Source organism: Protopterus annectens, chromosome 4.part1 (assembly GCF_019279795.1).
Source record: "Protopterus annectens isolate FY-2018-M chromosome 4.part1, PAN1.0, whole genome shotgun sequence".
Lineage (NCBI taxonomy): Eukaryota > Metazoa > Chordata > Ceratodontiformes > Protopteridae > Protopterus > Protopterus annectens.
In genome coordinates this window covers 459203283-459223873 of record NC_056734.1, presented here as the reverse complement: position 1 = coordinate 459223873, position 20591 = coordinate 459203283, and the positions used below count along the sequence as shown (strand labels likewise).

At 38.2% G+C, this 20591-nt stretch overlaps 1 protein-coding gene across 1 annotated transcript in view; it reads right to left on the bottom strand.

Moving 5' to 3' along the window:
* LOC122801223 (IgGFc-binding protein-like) overlaps positions 1–20591 on the bottom strand; it is a 691109-nt gene that overhangs the window by 24107 nt on the left and 646411 nt on the right. The window contains exons 77-78 of the mRNA XM_044070776.1: positions 12992–13263; positions 4005–4073 (exon numbers count right to left, since the gene is read on the bottom strand). Coding sequence (XP_043926711.1) covers positions 4005–4073; positions 12992–13263 — 341 coding nt within the window. The remainder of the gene's footprint in view (positions 1–4004; positions 4074–12991; positions 13264–20591) is intronic.

Sequence of the window (20591 nt, the reverse complement as noted above, 5' to 3'; positions counted from 1 at the left end):
TCTCAATATATTTTGTAAATATGTCTTTGTACCTATATCATTCCTTTACACAAATCAATTCTTTATATTTGACAAGGTTTTATGTATTTAATTATTTAAAAGCTCACTAAGAAAGGTTTTTTATATAAAGTTTCTATAAAAAGTTTTAACACTAAAAAATGGTAAATCAATTAAACAATACTTGTACAAATATAAATAAATAGAATACATGATGAAACATTATGTACCAACATACAAGGAATTTTTAAAGCTATACAATATGTAATTTTTAAAGTTGTAAGTGTTCCATGAATATGTCAATATTTAGCTTTTAGAATAATGTTTTTTTAGAAGAAGGTTTTACAAAACAATGAATTGATGGCTTATTACTTTAAGTAATTAATTACTAAGTATAAACCATAGAGAGTTCTATATTAATTCATATCAGAGGCTAATTAACAAGGGTGATTTAGAGAATGTCTACTCATGGAGAATGAGTAGAGAGAGGTGAGAGAGGGTGATTCAGAGAAGAGTAATTAGTAGAATCATAAGATTAGTCAGGATTGATGCATGGGCATAGCCAGAGTGTTTTTAGATGTTGTTTGAGCTTTTGTTTAAAGAGGAAGGGTGACGAGGTAGAAGTTAGAGTGGTCGGTAGAAGATTCCAGTATTTACCTATGGTGTTGGAGAAGAGTGAGTCACCTGCTATGTTACTGGACTTACTTAACTTCACAAGAAGTTTGTTAGAGGAGCGTAAAGAATTTAGGTTAGAATAGGGAGAAATAAGGTCAGAAAGTATAGGGGTATTTTTTGGTTGGTAAAATATCCTATGAATAAAGGTAAGTTGGGAGAGTAATAGTGTATTTTTTAGTTCTAGCCAGTCTAGTTGTTGTAGATTCTGACAGTGGTGAGTTCTAAATGGGTTTCCGGTGGCAAATCTAGCAATGCTATAGTATGCATTTGCTAGTTTAGTGAGGTTATTTTTCTTTAGGTTAGTGTATATGGATGAAGCATAAAGAAGAGTAGAAATAATGTTAACTGTTGGTTATCTTAAAGTCTGAGCTCCATGGAAGCTTAATATGCTATTGTGATGCATCAGACTCATATTTCAACGGGTATTACATGAACATTAACACCTGCTGGATAATGTTCGTTCTCCAATCACAGTGGCGATATACAGGCTTATTCTCTAATGCAATCCCCCCAACCACTTTTAGACCCAGTTCTCTAGATTTTTATAGATTTCAGTATTTTTTTAATCTCTGTGAATAAATAGCCAAAACAAAAACTATAACTTATCAGCCACAGAGACACAGCAGACTATACAGGAGCAAAGAAATAAAACGACAAGGCATAAAACCCTAAAGCTTTAATAAAACTTGAATAAGCACGATGAATAAATGCTTTTACACAGTTTATTCCATGTGCAGTAGTTTTCTTTTTATATTTTACTCTGGTTCTTGATTTGCTCCCTGGAAGACAGTTTATTCTGTCTGAAGTATTTTTCTTTTCACATTTTTAAATCTGTGTCAGCATTTAACTCTTGAACTCTTTATCTACTTATACTCCATTTCCCATTTTTCTATATCTGGCTTACCATAACTACTTCCTTCTTCAGTGTCATCTCATTTTTTTGACTGTTCCTTCTTTGTTAACTGCTACGTGTTACACCTAGACATTTAGTCTGTGTTGAATCTGTAACCACTATACTTCAGATATTCTTTCTACTCACACAGGGTCTACTATTACTTCTTTGTATGTTTTTATCTCACTTTTGGAGCTTTTCTCTCCAGGCCTCCTCTGAAAAGGGGTCTTGCATGACCTAATTGGACCTTCCCGGTAGCCAAATACAGTTCAGTAAATAAATAAATAAATAGATGAGTTGCAGCTGGTCCACAAGGGGTATTTCACACTACCCACACTTCTCCCAGTAATTACCTGAACATGTGCATTGGATGATGGGAAATTCACTAGACATGTGCATATTGCATAAACTGACAAGTTTAGTCCATTTCCCTGTCTAAGAAATATGCTGCAGCTCCTACTTCATCAACAGAGTATTTTGTCCACTCCACCCCATTAGAATGGCCTTATGTCTGCTGTATACTTTTTTATTTTATTTTTTAATTATGAACTCTTTTGCCCCACTCCTCCACTCTTACTCAGCTGACTTCTAAAGAAAACTTCACCACTGTAGCCAGGGAGATGCATTTTTTATGCATGGGAAAGGAAACTAGGCAAAGGCACATGATCCATCTGTGGATCTGTGGTCGACAGTCCAGTGATGCATCATGTCATGGTTCTATTAATGTGACCACAGCAGTACAGGTCTGTCAACCCTGCTGCTGAAATTAAAAAGCTCCTAGGCTGTGCTATGGGTCTATATTGGATGCTCGAACTTTCAAAAGTTTGACCGTCATGTGGTCGACACCATATGATCGAACTTTTGAAAGTTCATACTTTTTAATGGAGATCTCCGTACAGAGCGGCATGGGAAGTTTTCCCTTTTATGCACTGTAGTGTGATCTCGGAGTTAGTATATTTAAAGACCGGAGGAGTGTGGGGGCTGCAGGGGGGCTTTTTTTTTTGGATGTTCAAACTTTTAAAAGTTCGATCATATGGTGCCGACCATATGACATTCGAACTTTTAATGTTCAATTATCCAATAGAGACCACTGTGCTACTACCTTCAACTCCCCAGAAGGGTGTGGGCAGCTACATTAAAATTCATATTCTCCTCTGAGAAAGGGGAACTGCATCAGCTCCAAGACCTGAATCTTCCTCATGCATTACTGAGTTATGTTGCTGGGTTTAACTTTGCTACTACTTCAGCAACCCTTTTGCAAACATCTGCTATATTTCTGCATAATATAAATGCTCATTTCCCTAAGTTAGCATGCCATATATTGTTGACTTACAATTCACTGAATGTGTATTAATTAACAATGAAATATCAGGATTGCATCTCCCAACATGTAAGCACTTAACTAAAGACACTGTGCAATAATCACAAAATGGGTAAGGGCAGAACTACCGAAACTGCACCAGAGCAACATTTACTCAAAAACTCATTCTTAGATTATCTGCTGTATCCATTTCAGGGCCACAGGGGACCAATATCCTATCCCAATAGTCAACAGACAGAGTAGAAAAGCACATTCTGCTTAGGATGCTAGTCTATCCCAGACTTAAACAATACATGCTCCAAATGTAATTTCCATTTACTGAAGAAATTAAACTCAGCCAATCTTTGCATGGCCAGACGGTTATCTCATTAACTAGTTTTTACACCATGGATTACATAGTGTCTCCCATCCCATAATTACCCCCTTCTTTGTTTCATTCGTTTCCATGTACATCATCTCTGCAGTTTATTATGAACGCAGGTCATCATTTGACATTGACAAATGTTTGTTTTCCATACTGTAGTAAATTAGGAAATACAATAAGTTTGCAAATGGGAAGGATGTTTTTTTTTAGATACAATATCTTTCTTTGAGTTCAAAGAAATGTAATGAATGGTTAACTGCTACTCTTTCCAGAAAAAAACATTTCTTTAATTTCATAGGCATAATTTAAATTTATTTTCTCAAACAAAAATCTGAAAGAGTTTGTTCATTTTAGTATGCGCAGGAAAAAAATGTGTTCTGAAATATTGCTTCCATTTTATATTTATCCAGAGAACGGTTAGCAGCAGACCTGTCACTAGAATACATTTCTGGACATCTGCATTCATACATTTGTTCATTTATTTGGTGACTCATTGGGGTGTTTATGCAGTGGACTTTTTGTCATATATAACTCTTACAACAGGGAGAGTATAAAGGACATTAACAGGTGTAAAACAGACATTTATTTCTGTTCTCATTAAACTTAAGAAGATAATCACAAAGGTTTCTTTAAATAAATAATATATTTATTATAAATATATTTATTGGCTTATTCTAATATTGCTAATTTTAGTCTTTTAGCTAAGTCTATACAATAATTTGCACTGTAAAGATCGCACTGATCAGTACACATACCTGTAGGTTTGCATGCATACTTTCCATTGTTTTTGAGAGCACATATGGAGCCGTGTTCACAGTATTTAACTTAATATTGCACTTGGAATCCTTGTTTGTTACTATTTGACTGTATTTGTAGCAAATTCTTCTGTGTAAGCTGTAGTAGCTGATTCATAGCATTTATAAGTGTTTGCTGTACCTGTTTCTGCCTGTTTTGTGAAAAAAAGAAAAAAAAGAAAAAATATCTCTTGTTTTTCCTGCTTTACTAGTTTAGTCCAGTTTCAGAGTTGCTGATTCCTGGGCTTTGGTTGTAGTTCCTGTGTACTGTTTCCTTGCCTTATTTGGGGGAAGGGAAGCTACCTTGCTTACCAGTGGGAGTGGGAAGCATTGAGCTGCCTGTTGTCCAGTTTTGTGAGGTTTCAGCCAGTAACTAGTAGTTTATTGGTCGTTTTGGGCCAGTTGCTAGCTTTTGCCAGCCCCCTGGTATAAAACGTGGTAAATGCGCAATTTTCAGCTTGTACCTACTCAGCACAGACTCCACGTGGGCCAGCAGAGTAATCCAGGCTGCAGAGGCTGAATAAGCGACTTTTCTTGATACTAAGTATATTTTTTGTTGCTTTCCACATCTGAATACCTAGCAACTGTATTTCGCCTGCCTTCTGTTACATTGAAGCTGTTTTACTGCATTTAACTTAATATTGCACTTGGAATCCTTGTTTGTTACTATTTGACTGTATTTGTAGCAAATTCTTCTGTGTAAGCTGTAGTAGCTGATTCATAGCATTTATAAGTGTTTGCTGTACCTGTTTCTGCCTGTTTGTGAAAAAAAAAAAAGAAAAAATATCTCTTGTTTTTCCTGCTTTACTAGTTTAGTCCAGTTTCAGAGTTGCTGATTCCTGGGCTTTGGTTGTAGTTCCTGTGTACTGTTTCCTTGCCTTATTTGGGGAAGGAAGCTACCTTGCTTACCAGTGGGAGTGAAGCATTGAGCTGCCTTTGTCCAGTTTTGTGAGGTTTCAGCCAGTAACTAGTAGTTTATTGGTCGTTTTGGGCCAGTTTCTAGCTTTTCCAGCCCCTGGTATAAAAGCGTTAACGCGATTAGGATTTACTGAGCTGCCACTGTTGCACACTAGGGCAGTGCCGGTTAAGCAGGTTTAAACTATTCGGCTACCTAAAGTCCACTCTTCAAATTTTCCTTAAAACTACCTTCCTCGAACTATACTACTGATCAAATCAGCATATCCTATAACTAAAAGATCATCTCTACTTGACTCCAAGTAGACTATTCTCTATCTATTAAACCTAGCACTTGCTCCTACAGTACTTATTACCTTGATACGCACTCTTGTCATAGATAGTACCCCAAAAGGCAACCCCCATTTCTCGGTCACCCACGCCCCCGAATCTTTTTAAAGTTTTTGTCTACCCTTCTAGCATGTCGAGGATCAGTTGCTAGTGTCCTCTCCTGCTCAGCTGGTGAACCTGGGAATATTGAGGCAATGTTTCAATTGCCTCATGTACACAGACAACCCTCCTCCTCCCACAAAACACAAATACATGCGAGAGATGCAACTATACGGCCAAACTGGAGGCTGAGCTCTCTCAACATAGGACTGGCAAGACCAGTCAGGAGGAGAAGGTTACCACACACACTATAGACCCAGTCTCACATAGTACCATTACAACCTCAAATCATACACATAAACACACAAAGACATACTCGGAGGCTCTGATCAAAAATCTACCAAAACAGCAGAGGCCACCAAAGCAGACACCCAAACAACCACCACCTCAGAACACAACACCTGCAACACATAGACCTCACAGTCAGAGTGTCAAACAGTCACAGCCCTTAAGGCCAAACACAATGCCAGACACACTAGTCATTGGTGACTCCATAGTCAGACACACTGATGTCCCGCTCACCAGACTGAGTAAGGAGAAGGTCACAGTAAGCTGCCTGTCGGGCTAGAATCCGCCACATAACGCAAGCACTCAGGTCTCTCAACAGCAGGTACAAATAGACTCAGTCATTGTCCACGCTGGTGTAAACGACCTGAGACGCCTCCTTGGACTACATGAAAAGAGACATTGAGGAGCTCTCTGATTATGTAGCCCAGGCAGGTATGACCCTGACCTTGAGCAGTATCCTACCTTCACCAAGAATGATGCCACAATACAGAGATAAGGTGATCAGCTTTAACAATTGGCTTAAACACTGGTGTCATTCAAAGGGGATCCAGTATCTGTCTGCCTGGGATGACATGCTGAACAAGCCACTGCTTCACAAGGGACGGCTTGCACCTGTCACCCTGGGATTCGGATATTGGCAAAGGCTCTTGCCACCCCATAGTGCCTTTTTAGGCAAGGCTCAAATTCTAAACCTACCACCCTAGAACACAAAAAGGAAAAACTAAGCGTAATGCTGCTCAATGCCAGAAGTCTAAATCTCAAAATGCAGCCACTCGAGGCCCTTCTCAGTATGGAGAACATCGATGTCTGTGCTGTGACAGAAACCTGGTTCAAGGCTCCTGAGAGCACCCCAGCGCTATCAGGTTTTACCTCATATCATGCGTTCCGCCCCCAAAATCCGGACAATACCAAGGAGGGGGGGTATCCATATTCATCAAGGACACCCACACCTCAAGACTGGTGGCAATGCACGATGCATCGGAGACCATCCAGGTGCAATTAACCATAGGCAAGACTGCTCTGCAAATTGTAGCATGTTACAGGCCACCCTCACAAACTCAGGAAACCTCACATGGCCTTCCTGAAAACACTAGAGGGATAAATGTATCACCAAACACCATCATACTAGGTGACTTCAATTACCCTAATATAGACTGGGAACACTACTCAAGCCCAAACACCCTAGCCCAAAAGTTCCTGGAATTCATAAACTCAAATGCCATGGAACAACTAGTCACCATCCCCACAAGAGGAGATAACATACTTGATCTCATCATCACGAACATGGGAGCACAATGTTCAACACCGAAGTATACCCTCACTGGTGAGATCAGATCACAAACTAATCTCGCTGGAGGTCCTCATCCCACCCCACCTGAAATAAAAAGACCACAGTAAAGAACTTCTCAAAAGCCGACTTCACACTTCTAAAGACTAGTGTGGTCTCCTTTCAGGCCCCGAGCGGAAAACAATACTCAAGCGCTGAATCACTTACAAAGCCTTCTACCAGCACCTGCAGGACTGCATGGATAAGGCAATCCCAAGCAAAACAAAGACTCTTTGTACCAAAGGCAAGCGTCCAGTCTGGTGGACCCCAGCCATAAACAAACTCTACAACAAAAGGAGGAAGCTACTACAAGATAGAGCAAAATCCTTAAAAGGTAAGACACCCTTGATCACTATAAGTAAAAACTAAGAGCTCTCATAAAATCATCCAAAGCAAATTTCGAGAGAAAAATAGCTAAAGACTCAAAAGACAATCATAAGGCCTTCTTTAGCTATGTTAGAAACCTAGGAGGAAACTCCCAGATATGCTCAGAACTAGTTCAAAATGATGTGAAGATTACTGATCCTACAGACATTGCCAACATACTGGCTGACAGGTTCAGTGCAAACTTCTCCCCTCCCCAAAAGGAGAGATATCTATACCAAATGAGTGCAGCCCCCAAACATCTCCAAGCCCAAGTGAGAACTGCTCTCTCCAAAGCAAAAAACACAGCATCCATGGGACCGATGGTGTCCCCGGCTGTGTGCTCCACGAACTCAATGAGGAATTAAACCCACAGCTAGGACAGCTGTTTAATCAAAGTCTTACCTCTGGATACGTCCCAGGGAGTGGCGCACTGCAACTGTGGTCCCACTTCACAAAGGCGGTGCCTCCACAGACCCTGGAAATTACCGCCCATTAGCTTGACAAGCCTTATCTGCAAAGCCATGGAGAGGATCATAATGGACCTCATAAATAAAGACATAGGGAATTTGCAGACTTTGGATCCAACCCAGTTTGGCTTTGTCAAAGGCAGATCATGCCTTTTAAACTTGGTTGACTTTTTGAAACAGTCACCAAAGCCATTGATGAGGAAAGGCAGTCCATACAGCCTACCTCGATCTGGCTAAGGCCTTCGATACAATACCCCACTCGGGTATCATTGAAAAACTCATCAGCTTAAATGTTAACCCATACATCACAAGATGGGTTGCAAACTGGCTGAGTGACAGAACCCACAGGGTCAGAGTTGCTGGCGCCATGTCAGACTCAAAGCCTGTCACAAGTGGTGTCCCACAGGGCTCAGTCCTGGGCCCACTCTTGTTTGGCATCTACTTTTCAAGTACAAGCAAACACAGGAGGGTTATGGCTGACAAAGTTTGCAGATGACTGCAAACTGGGCCATAGTAGAAAACACATCTGACACAGATATCCTTCAGAAGGGTCTCACAGAAACGGATAACTGGTGCCAGAGCCACGGCCTAAAGTTAAATGCCAAAAATGCATAGTCATACCCTTCGGGAAAAACAAGGTTACCCCTAGCTACCAAATAGGTGGCAATCCACTGAGCACAGAAGAAGTTATCAGGGACCTGGGGACCCAGGTTGATAGTAGTCTGTCATTCGACACCCATGTAGCTAAAGTAGTTAGGAAGTCCTTCTACATTGCCCACCTTATCATGAAGGGATTCTCATCTAGATCAAGGGAGGTCATAGTCTCCCTTTACTCATCACTCATCAGACCAATGATTGAGTACAATGCCCCATTCGGAATGTATCTGACCCGACACTTGCAGCAGCTGGAGAGGCCACAAAAGTTCCTCACCAAAAGGATAAAGGGTCTCAAAAATCTGTCCTATGCTGCCCACTAAAGAACTCCACATCACTTGCAAGGTGACTTCTAAATAGGCATTCAAACCCATTTATTTAAAATATGGGGCTTCACCTCAAAATTCTGAATTTCCATCAAAAAAAAAGGCCACAAAGCGGGAGGACTTGAACTAGACACCTTTTAGACTTTGCCGAATAAGATTCTAATTTAACAATTGACATAAGGAAAAGCCTGAAAAGCACTGACCCATGGATAGCGCTTGGGTTAGCTGACGTAGCATTTTTTTCAAGGGGCTTTAAATTTATAAAAATTGAGAATAGGAGGGGGCCTAATATAGAGCCATGAGGGATGCCAAGGGCAATTAGGAGGTGGGAGGATAAGTTGTTCTCCCATAGGACACCCTGCTGCCTGTCTAGGTATAATTGGAACCATTGAATAACCAGTGTGTCTAGAGACAGGTTTTTGAGAATATTACTGAGTAAGGGGTGGTTAACCATATCGAAGGCTTTCAAAAGATCTATGAAGAGGGCTGAGGATAAAGTGTCATTGTTGTGATTCTTATTTCTACAGTCTGTGAAAGATAAGAGAGCAGAGGAGGTGCTATGAAATGGTCTAAAACCATGTTGGCAGTTGGCTAGTAAGTTGTTTTCTATTAGGTGGTTTAACAGCTGCTTATGAATGCATTTCTCCATAATCTTTGCCAGTGGGGATAATATAGCTATTGGTCTGTAATTTGATAATTTGTTGGAGTTACCACCCTTATGCAAGGGAATAATGTGTGAAATTTTCCAGGTTGATGGGATAGTTCCTTCGGTTATAGTTCTAGTAATCAGGGTGGAAAATAGGGTAGGCTATGGCTTTTGCAGCTTTTTGTAGATATTCTGCAGGTAATAGGTCTGCGGAGAGGGTGGAAGGTTTAAGCTTATGTAAAAGGGTGCAGACAAGGGATGTAGGGACAGGATGAAAGTGAAATGATGGGGGTGCATTAGTAATGGAGGCGGTTGATTATGATGTATCAGGGGATAGCTGATTGGCCAGAGATTGAATGGTCTCTGTGAAAAAAGTCAAAAGCAAAACCACCACTTGCTCAAAAAACATGTCCAAACAAATTGAGTTGAGTAAAAAGTGAAAAAGAAACGGACACATCCAAGGCTGGAACTGCCAGTAAAAAACTTTACTATGTGCACAAATCACAAGCGTTTTCACAATTAGCTTCATCACCTGATGAAGTGAATCGTGAAAGAGCTTGTGATCTGTGCACATCGTAAAGTTTTTTACTGGCAGTTCCAGCCTTGGATGTGTCAGTTTCTGTGAAAAAAGTGTTAAAGGTATTGGCTATTTGATTGGGATAGTCGTGATCACAGCCTAAAGGGATGGGTGTGACTGAATGACCTGGGTGTAAGAGTTTATTAATGCCTGACCAAAATTTTTTTGGTTTATTTTGGTGGGTTTGTTGTAGTAAAAATTCCTTTTGTCTAACAATATGGCTTTTTTGTTTCATTTCTAAGCTATCTAAACTTTAATTGATCTATAGGGATTTTAGTAGAATGCCAGGTTGTCCACAGTTTATTTCTAAGGATTGTTTTTTGTTTGGTAGTTTTTGAGAGCCATGGGGCTGGTTTAGTCCTGGCTCTAATTGTATGTGTTGGGGTATGGTAATCTAAAATAGCTAAGAATCTTGAATTAAAGTATTTTACTGCTGCTTCTTGAGGTAGGTTTTTCAGGGGTGATCAATCACATGCCAGAAGTTCTTTTTGAAAGCTGTCAGGGTTAAAATTCTTCTTGGTCCTTATTGTTCTGTAGGCCATTGGGTTTGGAATGTCACTCTTAAATCTGATTATGAAGGTCAGTGAATGGTCGCTTATATCTTTGGGGAGGATTCCTACTTTGTAGGTTCGGTGGTGACTGTTGATGAGAATCCAAAAATAAGGTGCTTTCCTTACCATTACGTTTATTGGTCCTAGTGGGGGATGTAATGGTTTGGGTAAAACCATATAGGTTAATTTGAGTAGGTGGCTGTTCTGAGGAACAGTTCTTCTGGTTGATATTAAAGTCTCCAAGCACTATGGTTTCTTGGGGGTAGGTATTAGATAGCCAACTAAGGATATCCTCTAGGATGCTAGAGTTATTACCTGGGGGAAGATAGACACAGATGATGTAGATGAATTTACGTTTATTAAATTGTAGTTTGGAAATAAGGATTGCAGCCTTATGTACTAGTGGAGGTTGAGAATCTATAGGGGTTACCTGTAGGCCAGATTTATATAGAATAGCTACTCCACCACCCTTCTTAGTTTTACGGTCTAGCCTCAGGATATTGTAGCCGGGTGGAATAATCTCATTATCTTGTGTAGCATTTTTGAGCCATGTTTTAGTAAGACATAGGATGTCAAATGAATGTACATCCATGAGTGCATGTAGGTGGACAACTCTATTATTTATGTTCCGAATATTGAGATGAGCTATCAAGAATGAGTTAGAGGGTCTGGTGAGGAATTGTATGTTAGCGGGCATTGGGGTGTGGGGCTCTGAAATTGTAGTAGAATTAGGTCCAGGGTTTGGGTGGATATCACCATCTATTAAGGGGTGAAATTGTACTCTCATTGTAAGTTTTAAGAATCTAAATGTTAGATTCTGGAATTTCGTAGTTCTTGGACTATAGAATCTAATGTGAGTTAATCTATGATACTTAGGTGGTAGGTAGTTTGTTGTGGTGGGTGTATATGTATTGCTAAGAGGGATTTCAAGTATTGGTGTAGAGGTTTGCCTTATGGAGGAATAAAATCCTAGGCAGTTAAGGTATTCATAGAATGTAAGCAGGTAAGGGATGGAAAGGAAAGGTAGGAGTAAAGTTAAGAGAAGGACCTTAGGGAGGGATGAGTTAGATGTAGGTAGCATAATGAAGTAGTAATTATAGGTAAGAATAGAGGGTAAGTTTTAATTGAGGTTTGTATGTAACACAATGGTAGTGGTCTATATCACTTTAAAGAGGTGGGTTCTGTGAGTGATTGTGTGGATGAGGGGTGTGGTTTAGGGAGGATAAATGTGGAGGTACTCGAGGCGGGTGGGAATTGAGGGCAGGGTAGGGGAGCGAAGTGAGCCCACAGGGTGAACGGAGCGGGTAGAGCCAGTGAAGGACTAAACCCCAGGAAAACAATCAGTGAAGTGCTAACTGCTAAGGTAAGTTTGAGGAAGGTTAGAGTGGGACTGCAGGAGAGATAAGTGAAGAAAAAAACTAGATGCCTGAATTATATGTGAAGATAGTAAGATTTGTGTTCAAGGAGATTAGTCATGGGAAGAGGGTGCCACCTACTGGTCAACAGGATATACTGCAATAGTGGCTACTCATAGCAGTAAAAGGAGGGAAAAGATAGGAGAAATATATACAGAGGCAATATGGGGGGTGGTATGATAGTTAGGTGAAGAGATGGCTTTTGGCTGCTGGCTGTCCTGGTTAGGGAGTTTACGATAAACCTGCAAATTACTTCCAGTTATTCTTTTAGACAAGTCTATTCATTACACACAATGTTCTAGTAGACATACTTTCATGTTTCCTTGAGGGAATGATGCTCAGGGTGAGGTTTACCTCTATTCTTAGCCCCCTAGTTTTATGCAAGTATAGGATTCTTGGTCTTCAGATAGGGCAAGTTTCCAATTCCTAATACAGGATAGGCAGGTTGAAGAGTTTTTTGTTTCCTTGAGGGAATGATGCTCGGGGTGAGGTTTGGCTCTATTCTTAGCCCCCTAGTTTTAGGTAAATATAGGATTCTTGGTCTTCAGATAGGGCAAGTTGAAGAGACAGGGTATGGACACCGGGGCCAGGGACACACAGGAGCCGAGAGATAGTCCAAGAAATAAAGATGGTGCCAGATGGGACTAAGGTTATTTAAGAGGACATATATCATTACTCCATGCTTTAGTCAGAAGCAAAATTCAGTAGATTTTAAAAACTACAGAAATGGAATTTCTGTGCTGTAGAGATTCTGTTAAATTAAAGTTCTGCATGGCAACTGCACATCATCTAACATTTCCTAATAAAATACTAATACGTTTATTATTTCATTTCTTGGCACTAAGAAAATATGAACAGATAAAGAGCAATTTTATTCAGTGATATTTAACTGTATGAGTCTTGAATCTTACTGGTTCAATAATCTGACTTAAGGAACTGCAGTATGGTATGTACTTTATTACAATATATTTTTTTGTTGGTCTTTACTTACACAGAATGTACTGTTCCTCCAATGTATGGTCACTCCTTCATTTTTACATATATCTACGTAAGCCTGAACAATGTCACAGAGTGTGGACTGCTTCCCATCATATTTACACATATCATAGACGCAGCTTTCGATGAAGAGGTCAGGGTCTACTAAAGAGTGGCAAGGTACGAAGGCATTAGACAGCAACACATTACACTGAGCCTTAATCACTTGCTCATCAACTCTTGCACACGGAGGTCCAAAATCTTCTCTGTTATCAGGCAGACAGCTGTATGAAAAACACAACAGAGGTTTTGATGACATTTTACGACCTTACACACAATGTAATTTCAACTCTGCAAATAAAAGCATGGAGATGATAAGTGACTGCATATTTCCTTTATACAGTGCATGAAATGAGCAGTAGGAAATGGTTTTGCTTTAAGCTTTGAAGATGAGATAGACAATGAAGATTTTCTTGCAGAATTATAATGCTGCAGGAAAGGTGTTGTAATATATGAAGTCTTTGGAGATACAGAAAAAAATTCTGAATGCCATGAAGTAGTAGTTTTGGCTGTGCACAAAAGCTTAACAAAGGTTATGTTGTTTTGCTAGACAGTTGCACATTCAATCACATTTTAGACAAGATAAGGAGACCACAAGGTACAGTATAACAGAATTACATGTAGCTGAAGAACAGACTCATCATATGATGTTGCCTATGGCAGTTCTTTGCTGTTGCTGTCTGATGAATTATTTATCACTTCTGAAAGGCCTACACTACACAGGAGAGTTCATAACATTTTTACCTTAAATATTTTATGATTAAAAAAAAGTACAGAATTGCATTACTGTTTAGAATTCTCTCAACCAGTATGATTGTTGAGTTTCTCCTAGGTAAACAAAATGCAAAGTGGGTTGCAGCTGGCTTAACTTTTTCTGCTTTGTATATGGCAAAACACTCGAAGTATGAGAAACCATAGAATGAAGACACATACAATACCAAACAGACTTTTTCATACAGGATACCTTCATTCAGTAGAAGTGGGTGGAAAAAAGGCAGTGATTAGTGTTTAGAGCAGTTTCTACAAACTGGAAACAGAAGTGAGATGTGATGATATAGCCAGTGTTTAGTCTCCATGACGACACTAGTAAAGATGTGTTAAACAGAAAGGCACGTAAACTATTAGTTTATGCTTAAGATATATGACATGCTGCTAACACTGAAAAAAAATCTCATTCTTTATAAGATGTAAAGTGCGTTTCCTTTATAATGGACAACTCCTTGCCTACCGGGTTTACACATAGGTCTGCTTTAAGTCTTCATGTTGTGCTTCTGCTTGTTGCAATCCTACTGTTCATCTGTTCATAAAAGGTGCCTTAGCATAAGAGAAATTGGTGCTGCATTACTGTTTATGCCATTTATCTATTTGCATAAGGTTTTATATATATATCTATGTATATATATATATATATAGAGAGAGAGAGAGAGTGAGCTGTCAAAGTTATAGTTAAGATGGGATGAAGGGGGTAGCCACTCCATTGGGAAGATGTCAGGGTGTGCAATCCTCATAGTTTCTAAATGCCAATAGTATATGTGCAGAACTGCGTTAGCACTTTGTGTGTAGTTTAATTCATTACTGCCGTTCATTTGCATTTTCGGACAGGCTGAAGTGCTCCCTCCTAGCTGTACCCTGCTTCTTGTTACTCTTGAATCAAGCAGCTTGCTACAGTTTAAAGTTGAAAATGATGGTGTTTTTAAAACCTCAAATATGTGAGGACCTTAATTTTTTATTTTTTATTTCTGGACATACAACTTAAAGATAATGGGGATGCCAGACTGGTGAAAAGTCAAAAGTTTAAACCATTGTAATACTGGAAAAATAGTTCGAAAATTGACTTTTCGAACAGTGCTGGTATTTGGATGTGGGATGTCATAGTACAGTGCAGACCTGGAATTTGCTTCCTTTGCAAAAAAATAATTTTTCTTCTTGCTTTATTTATTTTTTTTTCAGAATTTTTGTGATTCAGACTTTTTTATTTGATATTAAGTGCTAAAACTGTTTATAGTTCAACCACTTGACTTGACATAGATCCATATATATATATATATATATATATATATATATATATATATATAGACAGAGATATATCACAGAATCTTGTAGAAATGCATATCTACCTTGCTGACAAGGGGAAATGGCCAAATAAATCTCATCAATGATATAGGAACACTGCAGCTAATGACAACCTATACCAACACTAACTGAGTCTGAAGTACTTAATGAATGAAAAACATTTTCTTTCCTTCTTTTTTATATAATCCTCTTATTTGCCTCTCTGAAGTATAATTAAACCTACAAAAATTCTTTTGAGTCTCAAGGACATTTTCCATCATGGTCTCAAAAGCAATTTTTGAGTGTCTTTCTGCAGCATGACTTGGCACTGGACAATCTTTTGTCCTTAAAGATGAAGAACAATTTCATGTTTTTCAGTTATCATTTTATGATTAATTTACTGTGCCTACCTGTCTACTTATGCCTTTGTTTCAGCTCTTGCTGGGACTGTATTGTCTAGTTCCTCGATTCTTCAGAGTTTGGAGAAATACCAGCACTGGTTCCCATTAATATTTGCATTCCGAGACTTTGGCTGACTACTTCCCTTTGCTGTCTGTTTTCATTTTGTTTGCCTTGTTGGGTAGGAAAACTCTTTATTTTGAAAAAAAAAGGGGGGAATGTCATGCTTTTTAAAATATTTTTGTCTGTACAGACAATGTATGATTGGGCAGGGATAGCGTTTGTTTTCCGAATGACCTTTTCCTTACTTTAACTTGATTTTCTTTGGCTGGCCTCCAGATATATGGGTAGTTGCCTGGACCTAGTGGATATGTTTTTTTTTTTCAGTTTAATTTAGTTGGAATTGATATATTGTTTCAGCCATGACTTGCCCATTTTTGAACTTTTGTACTACCAGTTTTTTTATCTTGAATTATTTTTCTCATTGAACGTATTCCTCCAGCTAGCAGTCTGCAGTTACAGCACAACAGTTTTGTATGTGTATGAAGTCTGGCAACAAAAAACACAAATGTAGAAAAAGTATGCTAAACAAAATGAAGGTCCAACCAAAATAACATTTACCACTTTCATTCTTTAATAGTCAAACTTCATCAGAACTAGTTTTGATTTCATAAAAAACACAAGGCACAAAAGAATAGAAACTCAGTTCCTGATGTTGTTAGCATAGCATTTCACAATAAAACATTTTCTTACCCAAATACCCAGATGGAGCCTACAATGAACAGTTACAAGCCGAAACAGCAACAGTCCAGTTACAGGACCAGAGGTAGAAACATGTTTTGGAAGAGAGGGTATGGTCAAGGAAGTGGGACAACTATGAAAGTCAATACAGCTACAATCATAGAAAAACTAAATGTTTTGTAGTACTGTTTGACTGAGGGAAGGTTAAAAACCTTGAAAAGCCTCATATAGGAAGCTTGAAGAAAACACATAAAAAGAGTTCAGTTACGGAACAGAAAAAGTGGATAAATGGTACCATATAAAAAGAGGCAGCAGTAGAAAAATAACTTAATCACAATTTGAGTGTTACAGATTGGGCAACTTCAGTGAATAATATTTCAGGGATATGTAAGATAGTCACAAAGGCTTCAATAAATAAATAAAAGAACCACAAATGTGTGGTTATTTTGTGATAAAAATAAAGCCACCAATGCCAACGTAGATGGATGCATGGGAGACACAAATAACCAAATAATATCTCTTCACATGGAGCTGTTCTCTTGCAAAATGGATATGGAATGCTTAATAGCTTAATACCTATCATTCCAGGGTAACCATCCTCAACATAATTTTAACTTGGCCAACAAAGAAAGGAAAGCATTGGTTGAACTTAGTAATAGACTTGATTTAGGGTTTATGAAAGGTGATAAAGGCGGTGGTCTAGTTATTATCAATCTGACTATATTAATGAAATTGAAAAGATGTTAAACAACCCTTTGGAATATAGATCTGTGACTTTGGCTGACATTCATTGGTGGTATAAGTATGTTTACAATGCCCTGCTTGACTTGCTAGCCAGTGGTTTGATTTCCTTTGACTGTTATAGGTTTCTTTACATTGAACATCCTAAAATAGCAATCCTATTTGGAATTCCTAAACTGCATAGTCAGTTTTTTCCACTGCCCTTTAGACCAATAGTTTCTGCTTCTGGGAGTGTAACTGAAACTATATCACTTTTCGAATCCCCTGGTGAAGAAACTGGACACCTTTATCAAGGATTCCTGGCTTTATTTGGATCCGTTACAGTCTTTTACTTCAGACACTTCAGTACTAAGGTTATTTACCTTGGATGTCAACTCCCTTTGCACCTGTATACCTATTGCTGAAGGTGTTGAATATCTGAGCTCAGTTTTCGTTAAATATACCAGATTTTCTAGTTACATGGTTAGCATTTGTTGCGAGCTGATGAATGTGATGTTAGAAAATAACTTTTTTCTATTTAATGGTAAATATTACCAGCAACTCAAGGGTGTTGCTATGGATGCCACTGTTATACCCTGTTTTGCTAACCTTGTTGTGGGGTGGTGGCAAGCCAAACTTCTAAAAAACATTCTGTTTTTTGAAAGGCATGTTAAGATGTATAGCAGGTTTATGGATGACCTGTTTTTCTTTATTACTGATACATTATTTTATCAGATAAATGCATTTCTTTAAGCTTTGTCTTGGGCAAGGTAGCAGAAAGCATTCCATATTTGGATGCAGTAGTTAGATGGGATGCTGCCACTCATAGTTTTTCTAGTGGGATTTATAGAAAAGCTTGTTTCTCTAATAATTATTTACATTACCTTAGCAGTCATCCTACTTACATGTAAAGGAATATTCCCAGAGGTCAGCTGATACAACTGTCTAGACTGACCACTGACTTTGGTAACTTTTCCAAAGGGATCATTGATATTACATTATTCAACAGTAGGGGTTATTCTTTTTTGGTTAGGACTCCTGAGGAGATTAAGCAGAATAGAGACAGTTTCCTCCCATTTTGGTGGTAGGGGGTATACCTCAGAAGAACAGCACTGATGTTAGATACAACAATAGTTTTATTCTGCAGATGACTGTTGATGACAGTAGCATTAGAAATATTATTATACACAATTGGAAAAATGTCCAAGGGTACCCTAATATTACACTGTGGTGGGTCCCTCCCCAAATTTGTGTGCAAAAAATCTAAGTGCGTTAAGCACTGGTTGGAGAATGCAAATACTAGGATGCCTTTGCCACTTACACATAAAAAAAGTGGGTAAGTGTGTTTTTACAAGGCATGTAATTTTATACTTGAAGGCTCTGTCATTGTTTTGTCTCATATAGACAGAAGCATTACAATTAAAGCACACTATGATTGTTACAGCACTGTTACAATTTGATTTACATTGCTATCTGTTCACATTGTGATGCATTTTACATTGGCATGACTACCAGAAAGTTATCTTAAAGAGTTAAAGAACATGTACATGCTATTAAGAGCAAAGATACCAATGGTGCCTAATACAGATACAACATGTGGTTCCTTTAAGAAGTTCTATGTTGCTGTCTTGGAGCATTTACCTGTGGATCTTAGGGAGGGTTGTTTCAAGAAGCAGCTAATTAAAAAAGAAACAATGTAGCAGCTTAAGATGCAGGCAGATAAGTTTCCTGGCCTGAATGATACCATTTGTATAAAGTTTTTTTTAACAACTGTTTTTTTTAATATCGTGTTATTTTGTATTGAGTTATATTTATGTGCTGTGAATTCAGTGCTTTTTTACGATTTATGTCTACTATTTGTCTTAATTAATTTAATTATTGTTTGATGTTTATGACTGGTTAGTTAGCATTATAAAGTTGTCTTCTAGTAAGTTGTTCAGTTTTCTGATGAAGTCATTTATGGATGAAAGCGTTCAAAAATAAACTTTCTTTAAGAAGATTCCATTTTCCTGTGGTGCCTATCTGCAGATGTTTTCATTGTTCAGCTGTGCTGTTTGTCATCTGAGTGGTTTGTTTGTATTGACAAGGAGTTTTGTGAGCTGATGAAATAAGTAGCAAATTACCGCACATGAGCGTCTGGGTTATACACTGGAAAAAAATTGCTATTATATAAGCACAGTGAAGTTTGTAATGAAGAACTTTTCAAAATCATTAGATAATTGAATGACTAAAATTAGACGGAATAAAATATATTCCAGAACCACTACTTCATTGTGCTATTTTAAATTGTTCCATTACATCTACTTAAAATATCAGGCTTGGAACACAGAAGGAAAGCTACATTGGCTTGTAGTGCATAAGCTCTAGTACTTTGAAAGTTAAATCACATTTAACCGAACTTGTGAACAATACAATCAAATGTAAGATTTTATACAAATTTTTACTTTTTGCTTGGATACCCCAAGTCTCTCGAAACTGCTACACACATTTTATTATTGTCACTCTGCAGTCAAAACAACTTACAGGATAGAAGTCTCTACAACTTACAGACACATTGATCACTAATAGGAAGCCACTACAAGTTAGAGACAGAGTCCTCACTAATAGGAAGTCACTACAGCTTAGAGACAGAGTGATCACTAATAGGAAGTCACTACAACTTAGAAACAGAGTGATCACTAATAGGCAGTGCAAAACCTTTTTCACTCTTTCTCTGGAAAGCAGTGAGACTGGACAACATATAAGAACTCAAATTATCATAATCATCTTAGTCATATGTATCTCAAAAATAAGCAACATGTGATCTGTTTTGCTTGAGCAAATAAGGTACAAGCTTGGATGATCCAAGCAGCAGACTGTCAGCTATTTCAAACAATTTATCCTTAGGAGTCCATTTTGACAAATGAGTTATCTGTTACTTTACCTGTTTGACAATGTAATGATATATGGAAGAACTTTTCATATCTAATCTGTAGTTCTTCTTGGCCACTAGATTTTTGCAGCTGTGTAGAACAAGCTCAGATGTATTACTCTTACACATTCCAAATGTGTGCATGTGTGTGTGCATGCAGATCATAATACACACACACACACACACACACACACACACACACACACACACACACACACACACACACACACACACACACACACACAGAGATACACATGCAGATTTTGCAATACATTGTTTTGCCTAAATAGAATTTTCCATATGCATCTTGTCAACAGTGCAATAGAGTATGTAATTAAAAGTATAAATAAATGCTGCAAAATGAAGCAAAAATGTTAGAGAAGTGTTAGAAAGTCTGTAACATATCCTTTTCATTTACAATGTATTTAGTTAGTTATGTTTTAGTAAAGTTGAATGAAAATGAAAAAACACAAAAGAGAAAGGAGGTAGATTTTTTCAACTTTTAGGTCACAGAATTGTAATAGATCAGCTCACGATATTAAAAATAACTTTTAAAGACGTTCTGATTTGGACCCCTTCACATGTGTAGTCTCTTCAGTGTCACTGTTTAGATTCAGTAAAATATACTCTCACCTACAATGCTTAATTTCCTAGCATTACTTTACCCAAGCTGACCCAGTCTGTAGTGTCCTCTAGGGCACAGAATATAGAATCAAGCAGTCGAGACAG